The sequence below is a fragment of the Melanotaenia boesemani genome, chromosome 1 (genome assembly GCF_017639745.1).
Source record: "Melanotaenia boesemani isolate fMelBoe1 chromosome 1, fMelBoe1.pri, whole genome shotgun sequence".
Taxonomy (NCBI): Eukaryota; Metazoa; Chordata; class Actinopteri; order Atheriniformes; family Melanotaeniidae; genus Melanotaenia; species Melanotaenia boesemani.
The window spans coordinates 35,779,025-35,798,727 of record NC_055682.1 but is presented as its reverse complement, the minus strand read 5'-3'; the positions used below and the strand labels follow the sequence as shown (position 1 = coordinate 35,798,727).

The 19,703-nt window shown below is 39.8% G+C and overlaps 1 protein-coding gene across 3 annotated transcripts in view; it reads right to left on the bottom strand.

The window, feature by feature from the left end:
• adamts18 (ADAM metallopeptidase with thrombospondin type 1 motif, 18) overlaps positions 1-19,703 on the bottom strand; it is a 72,147-nt gene that overhangs the window by 39,679 nt on the left and 12,765 nt on the right. For 2 of the 3 annotated variants that reach the window (XM_041994755.1, XM_041994764.1), the window contains exons 4-13: positions 15,492-15,771; positions 14,733-14,947; positions 13,299-13,382; positions 13,019-13,178; positions 11,929-12,034; positions 11,123-11,260; positions 10,880-11,033; positions 8,771-8,866; positions 6,405-6,553; positions 262-434 (exon numbers count right to left, since the gene is read on the bottom strand). In XM_041994755.1, the coding sequence (XP_041850689.1) occupies positions 262-434; positions 6,405-6,553; positions 8,771-8,866; positions 10,880-11,033; positions 11,123-11,260; positions 11,929-12,034; positions 13,019-13,178; positions 13,299-13,382; positions 14,733-14,947; positions 15,492-15,771 (1,555 nt within the window). Of the gene's footprint in view, positions 1-261; positions 435-6,404; positions 6,554-8,770; positions 8,867-10,879; positions 11,034-11,122; positions 11,261-11,928; positions 12,035-13,018; positions 13,179-13,298; positions 13,383-14,732; positions 14,948-15,487; positions 15,772-19,703 lie in introns of those variants that run through there. The other variant, XM_041994771.1, reaches the window with a different exon arrangement.

Genomic DNA, 19,703 nt, shown 5'->3' with positions numbered 1-19,703 from the left:
GGGTACAGGTGGCTACATGTCTCCAATGTACAATTCAGGCAGCTATAGTTTCCTTTAGCTTTTTGGCCTTAATCACTGTAAAAGTAAATAGAGGTGGCATCACAGAACAATCAGGCTTAGCTGAATTAAAACAAGAAAAAGCTTGCCCTGTGCAACCTGTAAGCTACTTTGTATTTTGCAGCTCTGTGAATTTTAAACAATAAACATTATTTGCTAAGAACACAGTAAATCTGTATGTTTTTAATAAACTGACCACCTTACCGTCCACTTTGGTATAAGGTTTCCACTTGTAGTACCAGCCCCTGAAGGGCTTGCTGTTGTACTCGGCACACTGTTGGGCCCGGAAGTCCACAGCGTTGGGAGGGCATAGTCGAGTGTTACACAACTGGTTAAGACGACTGGAGCCTGAGCAGAATTTACCATTGTTTTGTGGTCTAGATGGAAGACAAGACAAAGAACATTTGTTTTACTACCAACACCACTTTTGACAACGTCTCATTCAGGTTAAGCTCTAAATGAACTCTGCAACAGATGAGTTTACAGAAGAGACGACAGATCAGTGGACAGGACCTACCCCAGATTGTCTGTGAAACTGTTTTTGTCCTCTGCTTCTTACCGTTTAGGTGAACCATCAGTTACTACAGTCAAATGACCCTTTTTCAACGCCTGGTGTTTTACAGCTTGATTAGATTACACTTTTAGACTGTTGGAATTTCTTTAATTTCATTTTCCTATTGAATGTTGTAGTCTGTAACAGCTATGACCTTCCACCCAAGCTAATCCTTGTAATATGGTGAAATAAAAACACTGCGACTCATTACTGTGAGATGACTAGCTCCCAGTCAGGTATGGAATAAAGCAGTGATCCAAGGAAGGAGAAACTGGTAAAGATGTATTTGAGAATTTTTTTTTAACAAATGAATAACATAAACATTGACTTGCCGCTTAGGCCTGGCACACACATAAAGTTGTTGTTTTTTTTTTTTTTTTTTTTAATCTGATAAGATCTTTTAACAGCACACACATAACGATGCTGTCCTGCAACTGATCTACAGTCTAGTCCTCCGAGCCAGAAATCTCGTGTGATCAAACGTGATCTAACAAAAACAAAGAAGAACCATGGCAACAACCGGAACACACACCAGCATGGAAGAGGATATACAGGACGAGGGAATGATAGTGGTCTCGGGACTATTATTAACAGAAAAATCCAGAACTGCAAAAAATAAGAGACTGGAGACGGCGTGAACACAGACTATATATCCTTCCTTGTTCCCCAGTCAGCTCGCTGTCTGATGGGCTACATTCCATCGCACGTCACCATCCACACAGTCACAATTCAGGAGTCGTCGTCTTTCCACACACACATGAAAATTGTTGTAAATATTGAACATGTTTAATATGTTTCGGAGCCTATTATCGGGACGAATTCGCTTATAACACACCTCAGAGCAGGAAAATCTTATAAGACTCAAGATAATCGGGCGTTTGAAGTCCTGGGTCGGGAAGGGGCAAAATCGGGGAAAAAACAGTCCAGTAATCTTTATGTGTGTACCAGGCCTTACTTGCTCTAATTATTCAAAAATAAGTTCATTTTTAGCTCTCAGCCTGGTCTGATCTCTCATCTACAAAGGTTTTATGATTTTTGGAGCCATGAAAAAATTCAGTTGTTGAAGGAAAAGAAAAAAAAAGTTTTTTGTTTAAGGGGAAATTACTTCTTTATTATTTTTTTTATTCTTTTTTTTTTTCTTTAAGAGGGCTTGTGTGAAGTATTTGTGTCCTGCAGGTAAAGCACTGCTCATAGAGTGCTCTCAGTTTGGGGAATCAGAAAAGAATTCTGACAACAGGATAGCCAAACAACTCTGAACACGACCAATGAGAAGAACATTTTAGCCATCTAAAACAACTCCATCCATCCATCCATCCATCCATCCATCCATCCTGGATGGGCAAACTGCTAACATTAGCTTCTCCCATTGATGAAGAGAAGCTCTTTAATCCAGGAACGATGTAAGATAAACCAAGCTAACTGACTACCCCATCTGTCTGTGTATTGTTAGCCATAGCAAAGATCAAATTCCAGTTTCAGCAACAGATGTGAAACTCGTGTGTGAGCATAAAGGAGCTTTAACGTGTCACCCATATGAGAAAAGGAATAACCACTTGTTAAACAAAAGGAAAAAGAGCCTTTAATAAGCATCAGGATGCCATGTCAAGCTTCCCAGGCTTTCTTAACTCATGCCAGGCATGCCGACACAACCACCAACAGAGAAAATTGAGTTTAGTTGTTTACCAAAGTGGGTTGCACACACACATAGACACACAGCAACAGCCTGAGGAACCAAACTGTGTCTAATAAAAACAGTTCGCTCAGTGTTAAAATGAGGCAAAACACTTTGGGAAAAGAATGAATGAATGCAGAAGAAAACCACTGAATCCCACATCTTTCTCTTGAATTTTCTGCAGCCGTACAGAAAATGTTTGCATGAGGAGGACGTCAGCTACAGCGACAAGCAAATACTTATGTTGACTACTGGACTGAACTGCTCATTTCTACCGTTTAGACCTGGATTCAATCACAGAATGACCTAGCTGCTCCTTAGAAGAGCTCCATTCAAGGTGTGCGCGTGTGTGTGTGCGTGTTTAAGTCTACTTTGTACACGTCTTGCTTCTCTTGGTAAGAGGGGGGAGATCTGGTCCAGGTTTTCATAGTCCTGATCCTATTAAGACTTAGTGGCAGACAAACACAGCCCATCTGGTAATGTGCTTGCTGCAGGCCAGTGGGGGAATACATGACATACTCTATCAGTCAAGTCCTCCTGATCAGAGCACCAAGGATGGACAATTTACTTGAGAAGGGAGTTGTATCCACTTCATTGACTATGGACTGCCTGCTCATAGTCCTTAATCCTGCCCCTCTTCTATTCATCATCCCTTTTTTCTCCTTTGTGGATCATCCTATACCATTACAGCTGCACAACAACAGGACAGAAAGCAGATCTGACAAGTTTTTAGTGTGCGACCCTCATGACCCTTAAGGGTGCTTACATGTCCCAGTAGCCTGATAAATCTACCTGGTGACAGAAGCGGAAACTCCTGTGGGTCAGAGGTCATCATCTCTACTCTCGTCTTCTCCGCGACTCACCTGCTCCCTCCCCACTCTGGATTTCCCACTCTGCATTTCACACATGCAGAGACTCACATTCCTCTGCTGTGCTTCTGACAGACAAGGACTTTTACAAGTCTCCTCTAAGCAAGAGCCACTGCATTGCGCACTCTGTTAAATCAAGTGTAACAAAATGTGCTCCCAACAAAACCAGGTCAAGATCATGAACCTAATCTCTCAGGCTTGTTGGTGAGGATTAAGTTGACTGCGTTTGATCTGGCAGGTGGTCTTTGGGGAATGGAGGAGCAGGAAAGGAAGTGGATGAAGGGTGGGTGGGAAGGGCAGAAGATGCATTCATTTTTTGAATCAGCTCCTGAAAAGCAAATGAAGCTGGTCCTTTTATCCTTTATTAAAGATACTTTACATGCATGCCTGGGTTTGTGCAGAATAAACAGATTTTGAAACCTGCTCCTGCAGGTACAAAATATATACAATACAAACAGAAGCATACTGTAGATTATGATGAACACATCATTTGTCCAGGACTGAATAAGCATATGAGTTTTTTGGGGAGGACAGTCCCATAGTGTCCAGCCAGCTCAGTTCTGGGGCTGAAGATGACATCAGGGATTCAGGCTAATCCTCCATGTTCTGCTCAGATTAAGAACGCAGGGACCATGCCATAAAAATTGCAGAGATTACTGGGGACAAACAAACTGAATGTCATTAGTCACCAAAACGTGACTCAGGGGTAAGTGTTCCAGCTGCGATGAGGTCTGGGTGTTCTCTGTGAACTGTCTGGGTGGAGGTGTGTTGGACTGAGGAGGTGAAAAAATGCTGTACTATCTTTAAGGATTCAGACAATAAATTGAGCCACACTGTTATGATATTATGACTTGGCATTATTGGATTTTAATATATATGTCCCTCACCATCTTCCCTTTTAAACTCACCATTTAGCAGCTTTAATCCATTCTTTCAGCAGCTGCTCTTAAAAAAAGTTCCTTTTAGTGCCACAGGAATGATAAATGAACATGACAGCTAACCTGGTTTAAAAGGCTCTGTGGCCCGTTTTCGGTCTGCCAGTCATGGTGTATAATGTGTATCATATGAGGGTCGGACTGCCTCTGAAAACATCTTTGATCCCTCACAGGGATCAGGAGACACGTCGGCTGAGGAGGATAGAGCAGCCACTTCAGTGTCTGCACCACTGTGATACGTAAACAGTGAAGTAAAGAAAGATAAAGTAAGAAGTCATAAATATCTAAGCACCCTTCTTTAATGCAGCATGTGAGAGGCCACAAATAAAAAATAACACTGATTTGACTGCATGAGCGCTCACAGCTGTAGATTTGCATTTTAAAGATTTTTAACAGGCTGAAGAAGAATATGTCACACTGTGGTTGAAGTGAAATTGAAATCGCAACCTGACAGTATGCGAACATAGCCCTGAGTCAAAACGATGCCTGGGAAGTTAAAAAAAGGTCAGTTTAAGCAACAGCTCCACATATTTTACAGCAAACTGACAGTGATGCCAGAATAGATGACTTCCCCTGAAACTGTGCTGATAAGTCTGTGACAGATCATCATTCATAAGAAAACATGCTTCCGTGGCAGCATCTTGCTATCTTGGCTGCAGTGTTTACTGCGAGTAAAGTGAGGCAACTTCAACACAAGGAAAGCTTAATCACAGCTTTGTCACTGAGAAACATGTAACTGTAAAAACAGCTGTTACACCAGCAACGATTCAATTAGAGACAAATTTCAGGTAAAAATTGAAAACACAGCATTCATGTCCCAAAGTGATCCACCACTGCAGCATCTTGATGGATGATACCAAAGTAGTGTTTCTTTTTGTTTGTTTGTTTTCCAGAGGCATAGCTGGAATGACAGATGTTAAAGTTTAAAAAGAGAGACGTCATTTTTCAACTCATTCTCATTTGGAAATGGTCAGATTATGCCTCTTGTGCCAAGTATTTGGAGAGAATCATGTCGTGTACAGCTATGGTTCAAACCTGGAACCTTCGAAATCATTAAACTGTGTTATATTTTGTTTTGTTTTTCAGGTGGGCCTCTCATTTTTCCCACACTGACTCACAGCAGACTATTATTATTACTATGAAAATTTTGTAAATGTTTCCATATGATGGACAAATGCAGGTATGAAGTCATTCTGATGCACAAACAGTATATGCAGACTTTATATATGGGGCTGAAATAATTAATACAACTGTGTCTCTTCTATTCCTGCCTTGACAAAATTAAAACCCAGAAGCATCTTAAAAATCTATAAGCATACATATTAAACTGGACTTGCCAATCCCTATGACCTAACATCTGACTCCTAATAGTTGCCATCATTAATAGTGCAAATCACAGGATATTAACCATCATTAATATTTGATTCTGAAAAATGATTGTAGTTCATATATTTTATATACTGTACATATCTTTATGTGTTTTTGGTGTTCGTGTGCAGGCTTTTGTGTGCGTTTGCTTGAATTTAACTTCTCCATGGCAGCACTGTTCTCCAGTTGTTTATATGAATGGAAACTAATCTTAGACTCCAAATATTTCATTCTCAAATGTTTCAAGAAACTGTTCTTCAAGCAAAAAAGAGTGCAAAGAATTACAATATATATAAAACTCTGTTCTGTATGAAGGTGAAATGAAGGTCTAAAAACATCTAATAAATCTTAAACTTTTCTCTGGAATAATAAGGAGCTGCACACCTGTTGTGGACATAATATTAAAACTAAGAATCTCTCTTGTGCTTGTAATGACATGCACAAAGCTCTTTGCTAATAAAGAAAGGCACTGTGGGATGTGGGCCTGCAGGATTATGTACAACTGAACTTGTGTGTGTGAGGAGCAATAATGGACATTTACTAGCTGTCTTGGCAGTTTTCAGAGGAAAAAAAAGTTTTATTGGGAGGTTCCCCTGGTCTGGAGCATGGGGAGAAACAGTCTGTCTGTCTGGACTGTCAGCTTGACAGATGAGAGCTGTTATCAATGCATGTGTGCATGTGTGTATATGTACACAATGCATGTACATATCCATGCTGACAGCTACCTGGCAGACAGCTCTTTCAGGTGTTCAGAAAGGAAGGTTTTTAGGACATGAGGCCTTCAAGAATTACTTTCTGGCCCAAAATTGCAGGTCAGATTTTTTCCGTCAGCTGCGTGATAACATGAATCACTTTGTCGTGTGTTTGGCAACTTAATCTGAACTAAAGCATTAGCGTGAAGGTGATGAATTACATTATGAGCATGCAAGTGTGTGCAAGTGAGTGTATACCGTGGGCTGGTGCAGGAGCGCTCCCTGTACATGACCCCTCCTCCGCAGGTTCTGGAGCAGTCGGACCACTGGGACCAAGCTGACCACTGGCCATGGATGGCTCTAGGACCATACTCCCCAAATTTAACACACTGACCTCTTCGACACCACTGCAGAGAAAAAAGAAGAAAAGGAAACGAAAGAGGAGAAGAGCACAGAAATAGTTTTCTTATCAGCACTCGAGTGTCTTGTCTGAGTTTCACATTTTGGACAAATGCCCAACACCACACCTGGACACCTAGACCTAGTAGTTAGAGCCAAAACACGTGCACACACACACAAACAAATCCATTGTGCTCCACACCCCAGCTGATCCAAACCAAAAACCTGCACTCACACACTTCAACACCTCTCTCTCTTTCTGCAGATCAACTTTCCAGCAATTCCCCTTAGAAAGTTTACAGTGCCCAAAACATTTTTACATGTGTGAGCATCATTTACTGATACTTCACATTTTAGTACAGGAATTAGCATTGCCTCTGGATGGTGAAAGAACAAATTTCATTAAAAAAATAAAGTAGAGAAATTCCCTTAAATGAAAAAAACCTGCAATTTAATGCAACAGACAGAAGTCCAGAGAAATCATTTTCAGTTTATCCTGAACAACTTCATTACATTTAAAACATATAAACTAATTCAAAACTAGATAACAGCATCACATTGACAGAACACTGGAGGAGGCAAGGAAAGACAGAAAGGTTTGGGACGATTATACAATCAGCAGAGCAAGTGGTGACAGGTAAGGGTGTCAGAATTGGGTATAAAAGGCATTTTCATTGACGGCTTCGTCTTTCCAAGCAAAGATGAATTGTGGCTAAACATTTTGTGCCAAACCCTGTCAAAGAAGTTCCAAACAAATATTTTCTTTTTGCAAGATTAGGAACAACTTTAGTCTTTTATCATCTACTGAGTGTAAGTTTGTAAAAAGATTTAGTTTATTTATTAAAATCTCAATGTGTAAAAGTCCAGAAGGGCCACAGGCATCTAACTGTTAGCTGCCTCTAACTGTTAAGCACTAAGGTGGCACTATATGATAATGTTACCACACTATAATAATATAGCCACATTTATTTCCATTTATTGGTTTATTTCAGTGATCCCCAACCCTGGTCCTCAAGACCCACCATCCTGCAGGTATTAAATGTTTCCCTGACAAGCTCTGCAAAAGTCTGTGCTATTGATCCATTAATTTGAGTCAGGTGTGTTGAAGCAGGGAAACATTGAAAGTCTGTAGTACAATGGGCCTTGAGGACCAGAGCTTGGGATCCTAGGTTTATTTGACAGGAACTTTGTACATTAATAGATATGACTGTAAATGTACCAATTAGCCAAATGGCTATTTTTCATCTGCAGTCCCTGGACATGGGCATGGGCTTGGGAGTACCTTAGAAAACCATTGCCACTCAACACGATCTGCATCCAGAAATGTAACCTGAAATTGTATTATGCAAGGAAGGAGCTATATATCAACTCTGTGCAAAAATACCACCACATTCACAGAGCAAGAGCTAATGACAAATGGACAAAAAGACAGTGGACACACAGTCTGATGCAAAATAAGTCCATGTTTCAGCTGTTTTGTTAAGAAATATTGACATCTGCTTCTACATTCTGAAGATAAGAGAGACTATCCAAGCTGTTGTCAGACAAAGGTGCACAAATTTGTTATGATAAGGGGGAGAATCGGTACCCATAGTGTGGATGACTTATATATGTATAAACCACTGATGTGGAAACATACTTTAATGAAGATGTCCAAAGTTATTTCCACTGATCAATACCAATCACAATCTGAACATCTGATAGTGTGTGTGCTTCACTGGACTGTATTCAGTCCAGATTTGTCTCCTTCTGAAGATGGAGCATCACAAAGAGCAAAACTAGAACAACAACAGTCCAGAGTGTAAATCAGAAGAAACTCTGTGTTCAACAAAAATGAGCACATACACAGCTTAACTAATTGCAACAATTATTATTATCAGTTCCTACAGAACTAAAAAAGTGTAATTAAAATTTATTCTAATGTACCACAAAGGTAAACATACCTCTCTCCCAAATGCTTTAGAGCAATGTAGGCAAAATTGTTTCCTGAATAAAATTCAGCTGGTCAATAAAGACACAGCAGTCGTGTATTTGTACCTCTTAAATACAGAATCAAACATGATTAACTAATTAAAATTTTTATTGTATTTTAAAAAATGTTATAGCTTTTCTGGAAATAGTTTGTACAGAAGTGTTCAATGCATCATTAAATATAAGAGGACACATGTTATATAATGAGAATGTCAGTGAGATCCTTCTCAGGAAAAAGATAAAACTTATCTCACCATGTCTGGGCCACAGGTGGTGCCCTCTGCAGCAGGCATGAACTTTGTCTCACATCGATGCCCCGTACGGTGACACCACAGCGACTTGCAGATGTCCTGTCACACAAAACACATACATTTGTCAAACATATGGATTTCAGGTGTCATCAGCACTGGTGCTTCCTCCCCTCTTTCTTTTGTCCTGACATGACAGCACCTGCTTCTTGCCAGGACCACCATCAAGCTGTTCGATAAGCCCCCACTGCCTCTGACATGCCTCTCCACAAAGCCTCTGTGTCAAATTCAATCACTGTAATTCTTCAATAAAACCGTCTGTAATTGTACGAGACAGAATGAGCAAATGAGCCCAAAAGAAGAGCTGGGGTCGAAAGACAAGCGGCACAGACTGGCAGCCCGCCCACCTGCAACTGGTAACAAGAGAGGAACCAGGAGGAAGAAGTGGGAGAGACAGCGCTGCATGCTGAACTCTTTGTCATCCTGCAGATCTGTTTGCCATATATCTAGAAAGTTGGTCACGGCAACACCACCATGCTGAAAAACTGCACATGAGCCCTTACAGGACAAGAGCAAATAGAGAAAATGTGTCAAAGGTTGCTCCAAAATCCACTGTGTATCAACATGCAGGTTAATTTACCACCCACCGTCTTGTACACAGGTCTAAGAAATGCAGATGTAGCTTTTGACCTCCTGTTAGGAAAGCATAGGAGGAATCTGGGAATACTGTAGCTGAGACGCCGTCCTGTGAGTAAACCCATCTATACATGTATTTGGTAAAGTCAATTTCCCAGCGGCCCTGCAAGACAAGCGCTTGTAGTATTTTCAAGAACATTTACATGTGAATAAACATCTGAATGCTGCTTACTTAAAGGAAACCCCACCCAGAATCAAGATGACAATGATTCAGGGTGGACTTGTGTGGGGTACCCATTCAACTGATGGAATCCATTTTAATGGTGAGTCAAATGATGGGGTGGGGTTGAGGTTGCTGTACAAAGATCATGCTAATTAATAAACTGCTAGTTTAGAACCAAATCATTTGCACTATAAAGCAGAAAGTTTCCGCCCCTTGATGATCTGGAGATGCTTTGTCTCATTACTAGAGGCTCTGGTGAGTCTCAGGGTAGGAAAAGAGATAATATGACGCATATGCATGATGACGACAAGAGTTGGTACTGACTAAAAGAATAATTTCTCTATCTCTCAGACACAGAGCTGATCTAATCATCTATTGTAGGAACGATATAATGTTTAGTTTACGGTGGTTTATATCAACATACTAAGCTAATTTGTGTGTTTACTGTGCCAGGCTTACTGTTGCCTATTACTTTAGCAAAGATTTCATTGATTCGTTCATTCATTCATTCATTCATTCATTTCTATATCACTTATTCTAATTCAGGATCATGGGGAAGCTGAAGCCGATCCCAACAATTAGCAAGCGAGAGGCAGGGTACACCTTGGATATCCATTAGCATGCAATGATGTGGAGCTACATGGATGCTTTGTTGGTTGAAAAAATAGCAATGATGCAAAAGTGATGCAGTTTAAAAATCATTACATATAGTATTTGCTTGAACCACTATAAAAACTTTTTAAGTTTTCGGCTGTATGAAATGATGAAATCTTCCCTTCCACAGCCCTAGGTATTAGCTTAGCTTTCCCATCAGAAATCCTCCAGGATTTTCCAGTTGAGATCACAGTCGGCTGTAGGTATGATTCTTCCTTTAACATTTAACAACTAGATAACGACCAGATAATCTGGAAGCAGGAGGATTCCTTGAGCTAATGTTTTATTTACTCAGGCAGAGTATGCCTAGCTTCTATCCTACATAAACAGACTTAAAATGGCCAAGAATGCATGTTGATGCGAGATTAAATATTAGGAGTTAAACTAAAAACCAACCTGAATATTGTGGCTCTATAACTCAAGTCAACTTTGCATTCTGCTTGTACATAGTAGAGATTTGTGGACATTAGGATTTATATAAAACAGAGTACAAAGGGGGAGAAACTAACACCAATCTCAGCCCCATTGGTTAGTCAATAATTAAATAAAACAGATAAGTAGTGACACAAATGTAAAGAATATACATTTAATGAACATGCTACCTTGACAAAATCAAGGCTGCACAGTTTGGCCTTGGACCCAAACTGCCACTTGCATTGCGTGTCTGCGTCATACAGCTGCCCGGGAAGCTGCTCAGGATACTTGTACTGACCGATCTGCTTAGGCTCGTCCCCGAGACAGGATGCCTGGGCTGTTCTGGTGAACACAGCACACCAACAGTACCAGTCAGGCAGAGAGCAACAACATATTTCTGGCTAATATAAGTGTATGACTGTACGGCCTACCCAAGGAAGCGGCTGAGGTATTGTCGACTGCATATGGACCAGGAAAAGACCCCATTGTTACCAGCCAGGGTGGGAGACATGATGTTGCCTTCTGTCTTGCGACAAGGGTTCCCTTCCCCATCATGGATCATCCCAAAACTGAAAAAAATTAAATAATAATAGACTGTAAGGTTCAACATTTACCAAAGCAAGAACCTGATGGTATTTCTATGAACTCTGTGTGGGAAAATAGGGATTTGGGGCATATACTCACTCAGTCCTCCTTTCCTCCTTTCATCATCATGTCATATGTTGAACAATCACCTCTTTGTTAATTTTCTAGTAATTTAAACTTTAAAACATTGACGCTTATAGCTATTCTGACATACTATCACCTGGAGGAAGTGAAAAAACGAACACTTCTACTAATATCAATAGTATGTCACCTCCGTTCCCTATGGAAACATAAACAAAGATCTGTGCTGCCTCTGGCTGTTTCCGTTCTTCTTTCATGAAGTGTCATTTAGTGGAGGAAGCAGGGATAATCTTTCAGTGTATTTATCTCTATTTCAGACTATATTTGTCATTTAATATCAATTTATTGCATATTTTGACACCACAAATCAAATTTAGTTCTGTACCAATCTACAATGACAGTAGTCTTATTCAGTCTAGTGTCCAAAGCTTTGTGTGTGAATTTGACAATAAAAACAGCTTTATAAATGTAGAACGGAGAAAACATGAGGTGTCCAGAAACTGTGCAAGTTATTAACCTCATGATCATGTGTTTTCATGTGTCATTTTTGTTTTTGTTTCGTCAAGCATACTTGTGTCCAGACTCATGAGCGATGGTGAAGGCCAAGCCCAGGCCTGTGTCCTCATTTATGGTGCAGCTCCTGTACTTACTGCACATGCCACTGATAGGTGCAAAACCTGCAAAGATTAAAAGGAAAACTGATTGAGTTACGGTGAGTTTCAGGTACTTGAAAAGCAAAACTGAACTAATTCAAGCCAGCTTTGTGTTGTTCACATGCTTTTACGACAGATTTGGCAGGAATCAAAGGTCTGTAACATATGGATGATATACGTGCACATGCCTCCAAGAAGTGGAGTTTCACACAAGCTGCCTGGTGCAACCTCACAATTTTTCAGACAACTGACAGTCCAGTTGTTCCCAGACTGTCAGCTCTGTTGCTGTTTGTGAACCTGACTAACATTCATCTATTTTCTAAACTCGCCGTATTCTGTTCAGGGGGGTGCTGGAGGCTATCCAAGCTGCCACTGGAGGAGAGGTGGGGAACATCCTGGACAGGTGTGGACCTGACAGCTTTAGGGATAAGATAACTAATCCTAGATGTGGGATTTACTGTAACTGGCAAGCTAGTGGAAATATTCAGTAGTGGTCCCTGTTTTTTCCTCGTTTGCTGGCAGCAGTTTTTTCTTAAAGACCCAGAAACATAAGAATTTCTGTGGTTATCAAATGTGGTTCAGACTTAAAGCACCTAAATTAATTTTAACTGAATTGCATTGTCTTTGATGTTTTTCAACAATTTCTTTTTTATTTTTTATTCAAACAAATACTTGACAGACAGTCATAACAGGATATTTAATGAGCTCTTTCATTCCACAGTAACAATAAATCATGTTAGTGTTTGCCTTCAGGACCTTTGTTACCCCTTGTCATGCCTTTCTGTATACAAAACTGTTCCTGTAAGAAAGGTAAAATGCCACAAGGAAAGCACCATGCTTGAGGGACTTATATCTGTGTTTAATTAATGTTTCACAGTGAAAAAAATAGCTATTTTTAACTGCCATACTGGCCTCCTTCACTCCTAGTTACAGTGTTAAAAATTACATCAATTATAATGAGTGGTTCAAGTATGTTGGCTTGTTAGAGAGAGCTGAATACTATCTTACCCAGGGTGTCACAGGGTTCATTCTTCCAGGAACAAATGTCAAGTCCAGTGAGGAGAACAGCATGGTCGTGTCGTTTACCTCCTTTCCCCACCAGACCTGACTGCCATTGACAGAAGCTGTTGAGGGACTGGTCGGCATGGTGATTTAAATTCAAGCCCAGCTGGAAAAAGGGGAGTAGACAATAAAGTGTAGAAGTGAGGCTCAGTTAATCAGTGTCCAGGGATAGAAAACCAAAAAGGAACTAGGTGAAAATCTTCAGAGTCCATCTGAATCCACTCACCGGGTCTTGATCCAGCAGCAACAAGCTAACCACCACAATGTTGATGTCTGTCCCAATGGTGCCATCTTTGAAAAGACTGGAAACCTGCAAGAGTTGCAGTATGTTTTTAATAACGTTCAGCATCTTTCTTTGTTGTTCTTGTTTGCTTTTTTGCAAGTTTTGATAAATAAAATGCACAGAGAAATACAATTTTGAGCTGAAACAGAGCTTCACAGATGGAATTAACTTTGCACATACTGAAAAACAAATCCAACATTCAAGGTTTGACTGTCATATGCTCTTCCTCTCTAGAAATAATGTTCAGCCTTGAGTTTTTGTGACTTGCAAATTTGTTTAGTTCCGTACATGATCCAAAAATCATCAATCATCTGTCTGCTTAAAGTCTTCCAATCAACCCTCTTTTACCTTCAATATATTTCTAACAAATTGTGAGTCAGTCCATTATTATATAGAAGTTACTGGAATTTTTGCAACAACTTCAGCATAATGTTGATAAATCAGGGCTCCAATAACCATGAGACACATAATAGACCTTTTTCCTCCTTATCAAAGGCCAACCATATGCACTAAAAAGAAGATCCTGACAGTGTATTACAGGCAGCACAGAGACTAGACAACAGCACTAAGCAACAAAATTAAGTTTACCTGGGGGTGAAAGTGAGGAATATCCACAAAACAACTATATTGGCATTTAGATTAAACTTTCTCCTCATCGTTTCTCAGTTTTCCATTCATTAAATTTTGCTACTTAAAACCAAAACAGGCAGCTACAAAAGTGGTTATTTTCCTCAATTCAGTTCAGCAAAACATTTAAACTTGAACAGCTTTGTCATGGAGAGAAAAGGAAACACTGACAGCTCTACAAACAGGCAGACTTCGAGCCCGGAATCAATTCAGTTAAAGGTTTTAGGGCACATAAACATAAATTTCATGTCACAAATTATGCATGTAGTTGTGCAATAGTAATAAAAACTCACTTACGTTAACAAATATTATAATTATGTCACTAGATATACAAAAACACCATTTATCTATCCACCACACGCACATATCTCACTCCAAAAATCAATGCAAAGGTAAATATTTTGCCATTTTATTGGAAGACAAGAAAAAAGTTGTTACTTCTTTTAAAGGCTTTATTATGCCATTAAGTATGTTTTTTCACAAATAAGTCAGCACTTTTTGTTTCTAGAGTAATTTTTAGAAAGATAGAAAAAAAAGCAACAACTGTGCAAAACATTAGCTGAACTGATTTGGAATTAGTGAAAACATTAGCTAAAATGGGTGTTAGCACTAGCTGATAGCACCTAGCTCTTGTGCCTTGCTTTCCAGGCCAGATAACAGATGGTAATGAGAGGAACAGAACTTTTATGTATCTTTGAACCATCAGTAGCTCTTCTTTTCCTCTCACTCCCACACCTTTCCCACCCTCACCATATTCATGACAGTGAGGACATAGGTGGTGACGTTTTCCCTGCCGTGTTTCTCCAGCATCTTCCTGTCTGCCACCACCAGGGTCTCCACATTCAGTCCTCCCACCCTGTTGGAGTTGATGGGTGATCTTTTTGTCCTCCCTGGTTCCTCCATCTCCGCCATTGCAAACTCATCAGGCATGATGAAGCGATCCTCTGCAGGAGGCTTGGGAGCGTCTAGGAAGGCAAAAATGAAGGGAGTGTGGAATATGAAAGGAAGAAAAATAATACAGACAATGAGGGAACTTTGGAAAAGGACAAATGAGGTATCTCTTTCCTGGCTCGTGGCAGATGATTGGAGGTCATGCTCTGGCATTGAAATGACAGGAAATTTACTCCCAATACTGCTTCCTCTTACTTTAAAACCTCACTTATCTGAAAGGGTAAGCATCATGCTGGTGTTGAGCTGTTACAATGATCACAATGGACTCAGATACATTTTTGACTCAAATCCTTCCACCCAACTCTTTCATTTTCTGCACCCATTTTATCTTGTATAGGCTCAAAAGGGGACTGGACCATAAACAAAAATCAATTCTGAAACTTCATTTGACCTCACGTTCCACTATTATGAGGTTAAATAACCTTTACTCTAAATTACACAGGGATGCATGCTTCTTATGAGAAATGTAAGGTTTTATATTAACATTTAATGCATTCACATCAACACATACTCATGACAAAAATGAGGATATTAGGAAAAGAAGGTTCCCTTACATACATTGCTTGCGGCGCCCGCAGAAGTGTTGCCGATGCTGCTGTCTTTGTTGAGAGTTAAGATGCTGCTGATGATGATGATAGTGGCGATAAGGACTGTCAAATCTGGAGGAACCAGTGACAGATGAGCTTCTAGGTCTTCTATGAACAACATGTTCTGCTGATCGCTTGTAGACAACATGTGGGTGATGGCCACTGGGGGCGCTGTAGTTGTGCTGCTCCGCTAGATGTTGTGGTAATGGTGCTATCAAATACTCCTCCTGAGACACACGGATCAAACCTGACTGGAAAACACACACAAACACAGACAGAAATCAAGAGCGATCATTATGGACAAAGAGAGGAGGAGAATATCTTTGAAAGTGAAAACAGAGTCTGCTGACAGAAACTGTGAGCACAGAGAATAGGAAGGTGGCAAAACAGATTTAAAGAGCTTGCACAAAACAGAAGGAAAACATGATGCGATGTCATAAAAACAAAAGCTAATTTGCACCTCATCCAGTAACATTTACTGACTGTTTTAAAGACTTGAGTCATCTTTACTGGAAGACTTGTGGGTCCAAAGCTACATTTAACAAGGACTGTTAACATCCAAATTCACTTCAACCCCACAGATAAACTCCAAATATGACGGATCTCCTTCTACAGTTGTCTCCAACACAATAAAGACTTGTTCAGGTAAGATGTCAGGTTATCGCGCTGTTTCAGCTCATCCTTTCAGTCAAGTGGCCTGAAATGCCCTCTGAACTGAGAGACTGAGCTACTGAACCTTAAACATTCCGTCTGACCATGAATTCTACCTAATTCACTCTGTGACTCACCAAATGTACACAAAATAGCTGCGCGATCAAGAGACACCCATTCACTGAATTTAATAAAGAAAACACATAGACACGCACACACCCACTGACCCACTGACCCCTGACCCATTTCTGTGTGTGCATGTGCCGTGTCCTTCATCAGCAGCGTTTATATGCGAGTACATGTGCGTGTGACAGCTCCAGTTTAACTGACCTCATTCCCCCCAGACTAGCAGGTGGCAAAATAAACTCAGGCTGGACAAAAGGGAAGCCATGGTGAGGCTTTTGTTGTCAAAACAGTGGCTGGATATATGGCAGACTGCCATCATCAGACCCATCCTTTCATTCATCCATCCATGCGAGCATCCATCTGATCCAGCTGCCAGAAAATCTTTCATGTGGCCATAAATCATCTGTTTCTTCTATCAGTCTTCCATGGTGGAAGGTAAAGTTGTAAAGAAGGTTAAGTGTCAGAAATCATTATTTGACAACTTGTAAGGTCCACATAGTCCATAGGTTGGCAAATCTTTTTTGTAGTGTCAATGGTTTGAGCCCCAACACATCAATACCTGCCAAAAAAAAAAAAATCCTTCAAGTTTGATACTTTTGGACTACTAGCTCCTGCAGCATCTCTTTGAAAAGCACACTGTGGAGAAAAAAAATCTCTCTGCTTCATGAATAAAACATATCAACTTAAAAATCTGAATAAAAAGAAGGAAAACGCCCAGGGTGAAAAGAGACTACCACTTCCTAAAATAGATTGGAATTCAAAAGAGAGCTAGAAAAGGTCAAAGGAGGTGTCTACCATCAGCAAACACTGCTGTCGCTTCTTGTTTGCTCATCTTTTCATCTGTCTAACATTTACCAGAGACCTGACCTGTACAAACACACACCTCATCAGATTTCCCCCTTTTTAAAGACGCAACACATTTGTCTCTTGACAGTTCCTTCTGTCAAACAACATCTATGCAATCAACCCGTGACGAGGAGGGATGATTTCATCATTCGTGTTCCTCATCCAACCCTTTGTTAAGAGATTAAAGGGAAAGACATTTTGTCTTTTGCTGCTTTGTTTTACTCAGTATGAGATTTTCTAATTTCCCATCATGCAAAGGTGTAATTAGTGACTAACCTGGCAACCACAGCATTCCAGCAGTAAAATGACAAAGAGTCATAGCTAACCAAAGTAGCTTCATTAACTCTCATCACTCTCCTCTGCAGCACGACATCTGCCAGCTCCTCATTGTCTTTCCCAGCAGTTAGCAGATGCTAAGTGTCTGTGATGATAACGACAGGAAATGAATTCCATCTGCAGCAATGGCAATGATGGTGATCAGAGTGTGTGTTAGTGTGTATGTGTAAATTAAATCTTCTTTAGTCAGCAAGTACTGTATGTTTTAGTGAGTACCAAAGAATGGCTTCATTTTAGATTTTTTATGTTTGCTTGCGAACGGCTGAGCTACACCAGCAGACAGATGTTGCAGGAGTGCATTAGCACACCAAATGCACAGATTATGTGTAAAGTCGATCGGCAGGACCAACATGGGAAACACTGTGCATGCGCAGTGGTTAAAAGGATCAAAGTGTGTGTCTTCAGAGGCTGAACTTTGACATATTTTGAAGGATCTGTACTTCAATTGATCATTTTATGGTTTGTTATATTTTCACTCCACTCCCATAAAGATTTATTATAACGTCTACTTTGCAACAGTTGACTGTATAAAATTATATGCAACACACACACAGAGCAGCATGTAATGGGGGAGGTCATGTTTCATATTTATGCTATAGTCTGTGGTTTTAGGTCTGTTCTTTGTTTCCTTCTTTGTTTTAGGATTTTATATTTTGGTTTTGGGGTTTCCAGTTAGCTTTATTTGTTATGTATCTCTGTTATTTCTACTTCCTTTTGTATTCCACACCTGTAACATGTTTGTTATACAAAAGCAGCTGTACCATGATGTTTGTTTTTTTTTTTTTACTTAGTCAGATCCTTGTTTTTGCAGCCTGTTTGTTACTAGTAAAGCTGTACTGGCATGTTGTAGTTAAACCTGCAGCACACAGCTACATGCTCACTGTACCACATCATTCAATATCAATAATCCAGTAATTTCATGTATCACTGTTACAGTCAGATGGACCAAACTTGTGCTTTTATTACCTTTACCAACATTTTGGTGCCAATTTGAGTAAGAATCTTTCATTAAGTATCTACTTTGATGGCGTAATTATACCTTCCTGTGTTGGTGCTGTTATTTAGGTAAAAGGTCGCGATGCAGATTTTTTAATGAGAATTTTTGTAGCACCTACACCTCACAAGCAATCTTTGATAAAGTGAGCAGGTGCCATCTACATTGTTCTACCTAATTAAATATTTTTATTTCTCCATTCGGCAGATGCCATAAATTCTAAACCTAATCTCATGAGGAAATGTTTAATCACTACACAACATACAGCTTAACCCTTCAATGTACTTTGGGAAAAAGCAACGGAAAAAGCTTTCTGAGCATTTTACATTTCCTGGGGACAATAATAATAATACTTAAGAATCAATATTTTTAATAAGTAGTGGACAAAAGAGTTACTAATCTAGTAATGGGATAACAAACACTTAATTTGCTCTACCATCAAACTAAGTGGTGGCGATGACTCATCAGGTTTACGTTCATACATTTTTGACAAAATTCATTTTAATTACTGAAAAAACTATTTTACAAAACAGTAACAAATGAATTTTAAAGGTTATGGTTTGATTTGTTTGCACATCAATGTTTCACTTCTCCTACATGTTCCTCTTTGGTTGTTCTTGAATTGTCCCAACCTGTAAATGGTCAGATGGCCTTATCTTCCTCGGCTGATGTTTTACTTGACATGACAGATATCACAGCATGCATTTAGTAACATGTAGACCTGACCACGTCCATTAATTCTAATCCCTAGCCATATACTTTTAGCTCCTACACCCAATCATTCATGAGTGAGAGCAAAGGAACAAAGTGCAAAGCTGTGAAAACCCTCCTGCTCTTGCTATCTCTTTTTAGCTGAGACCTGTCTGCAGAATAAGTGAAGCCAAGTGAGCAATGTGAGATTGGGAAAGTTTAGATCTCCTAAAGCTTTCTGAACTTCAGTGTATAAGGAGTATTCTGCTTTTATTAGAAGCATTGACGCCCTACAGAACCTCTCCCAGATATGCAGAAGGGTGAAAAAAAATATTATAAAGAAACAAAACAAGAATAAACACTGCAAGGATAGCTTGTCTAAATATTTTGAATCTCCTGCTGTCAATCCTCACTCACCTTGACTGTTCCATCTTTCCAGAAAACGCTGTCTTAGCATGGTGACATGGGGACTTTTTGTTGATTGAACATATGTCACTATATTCAAAAGGCAAAACACAGTTCATCAGCATCCTTTCTACG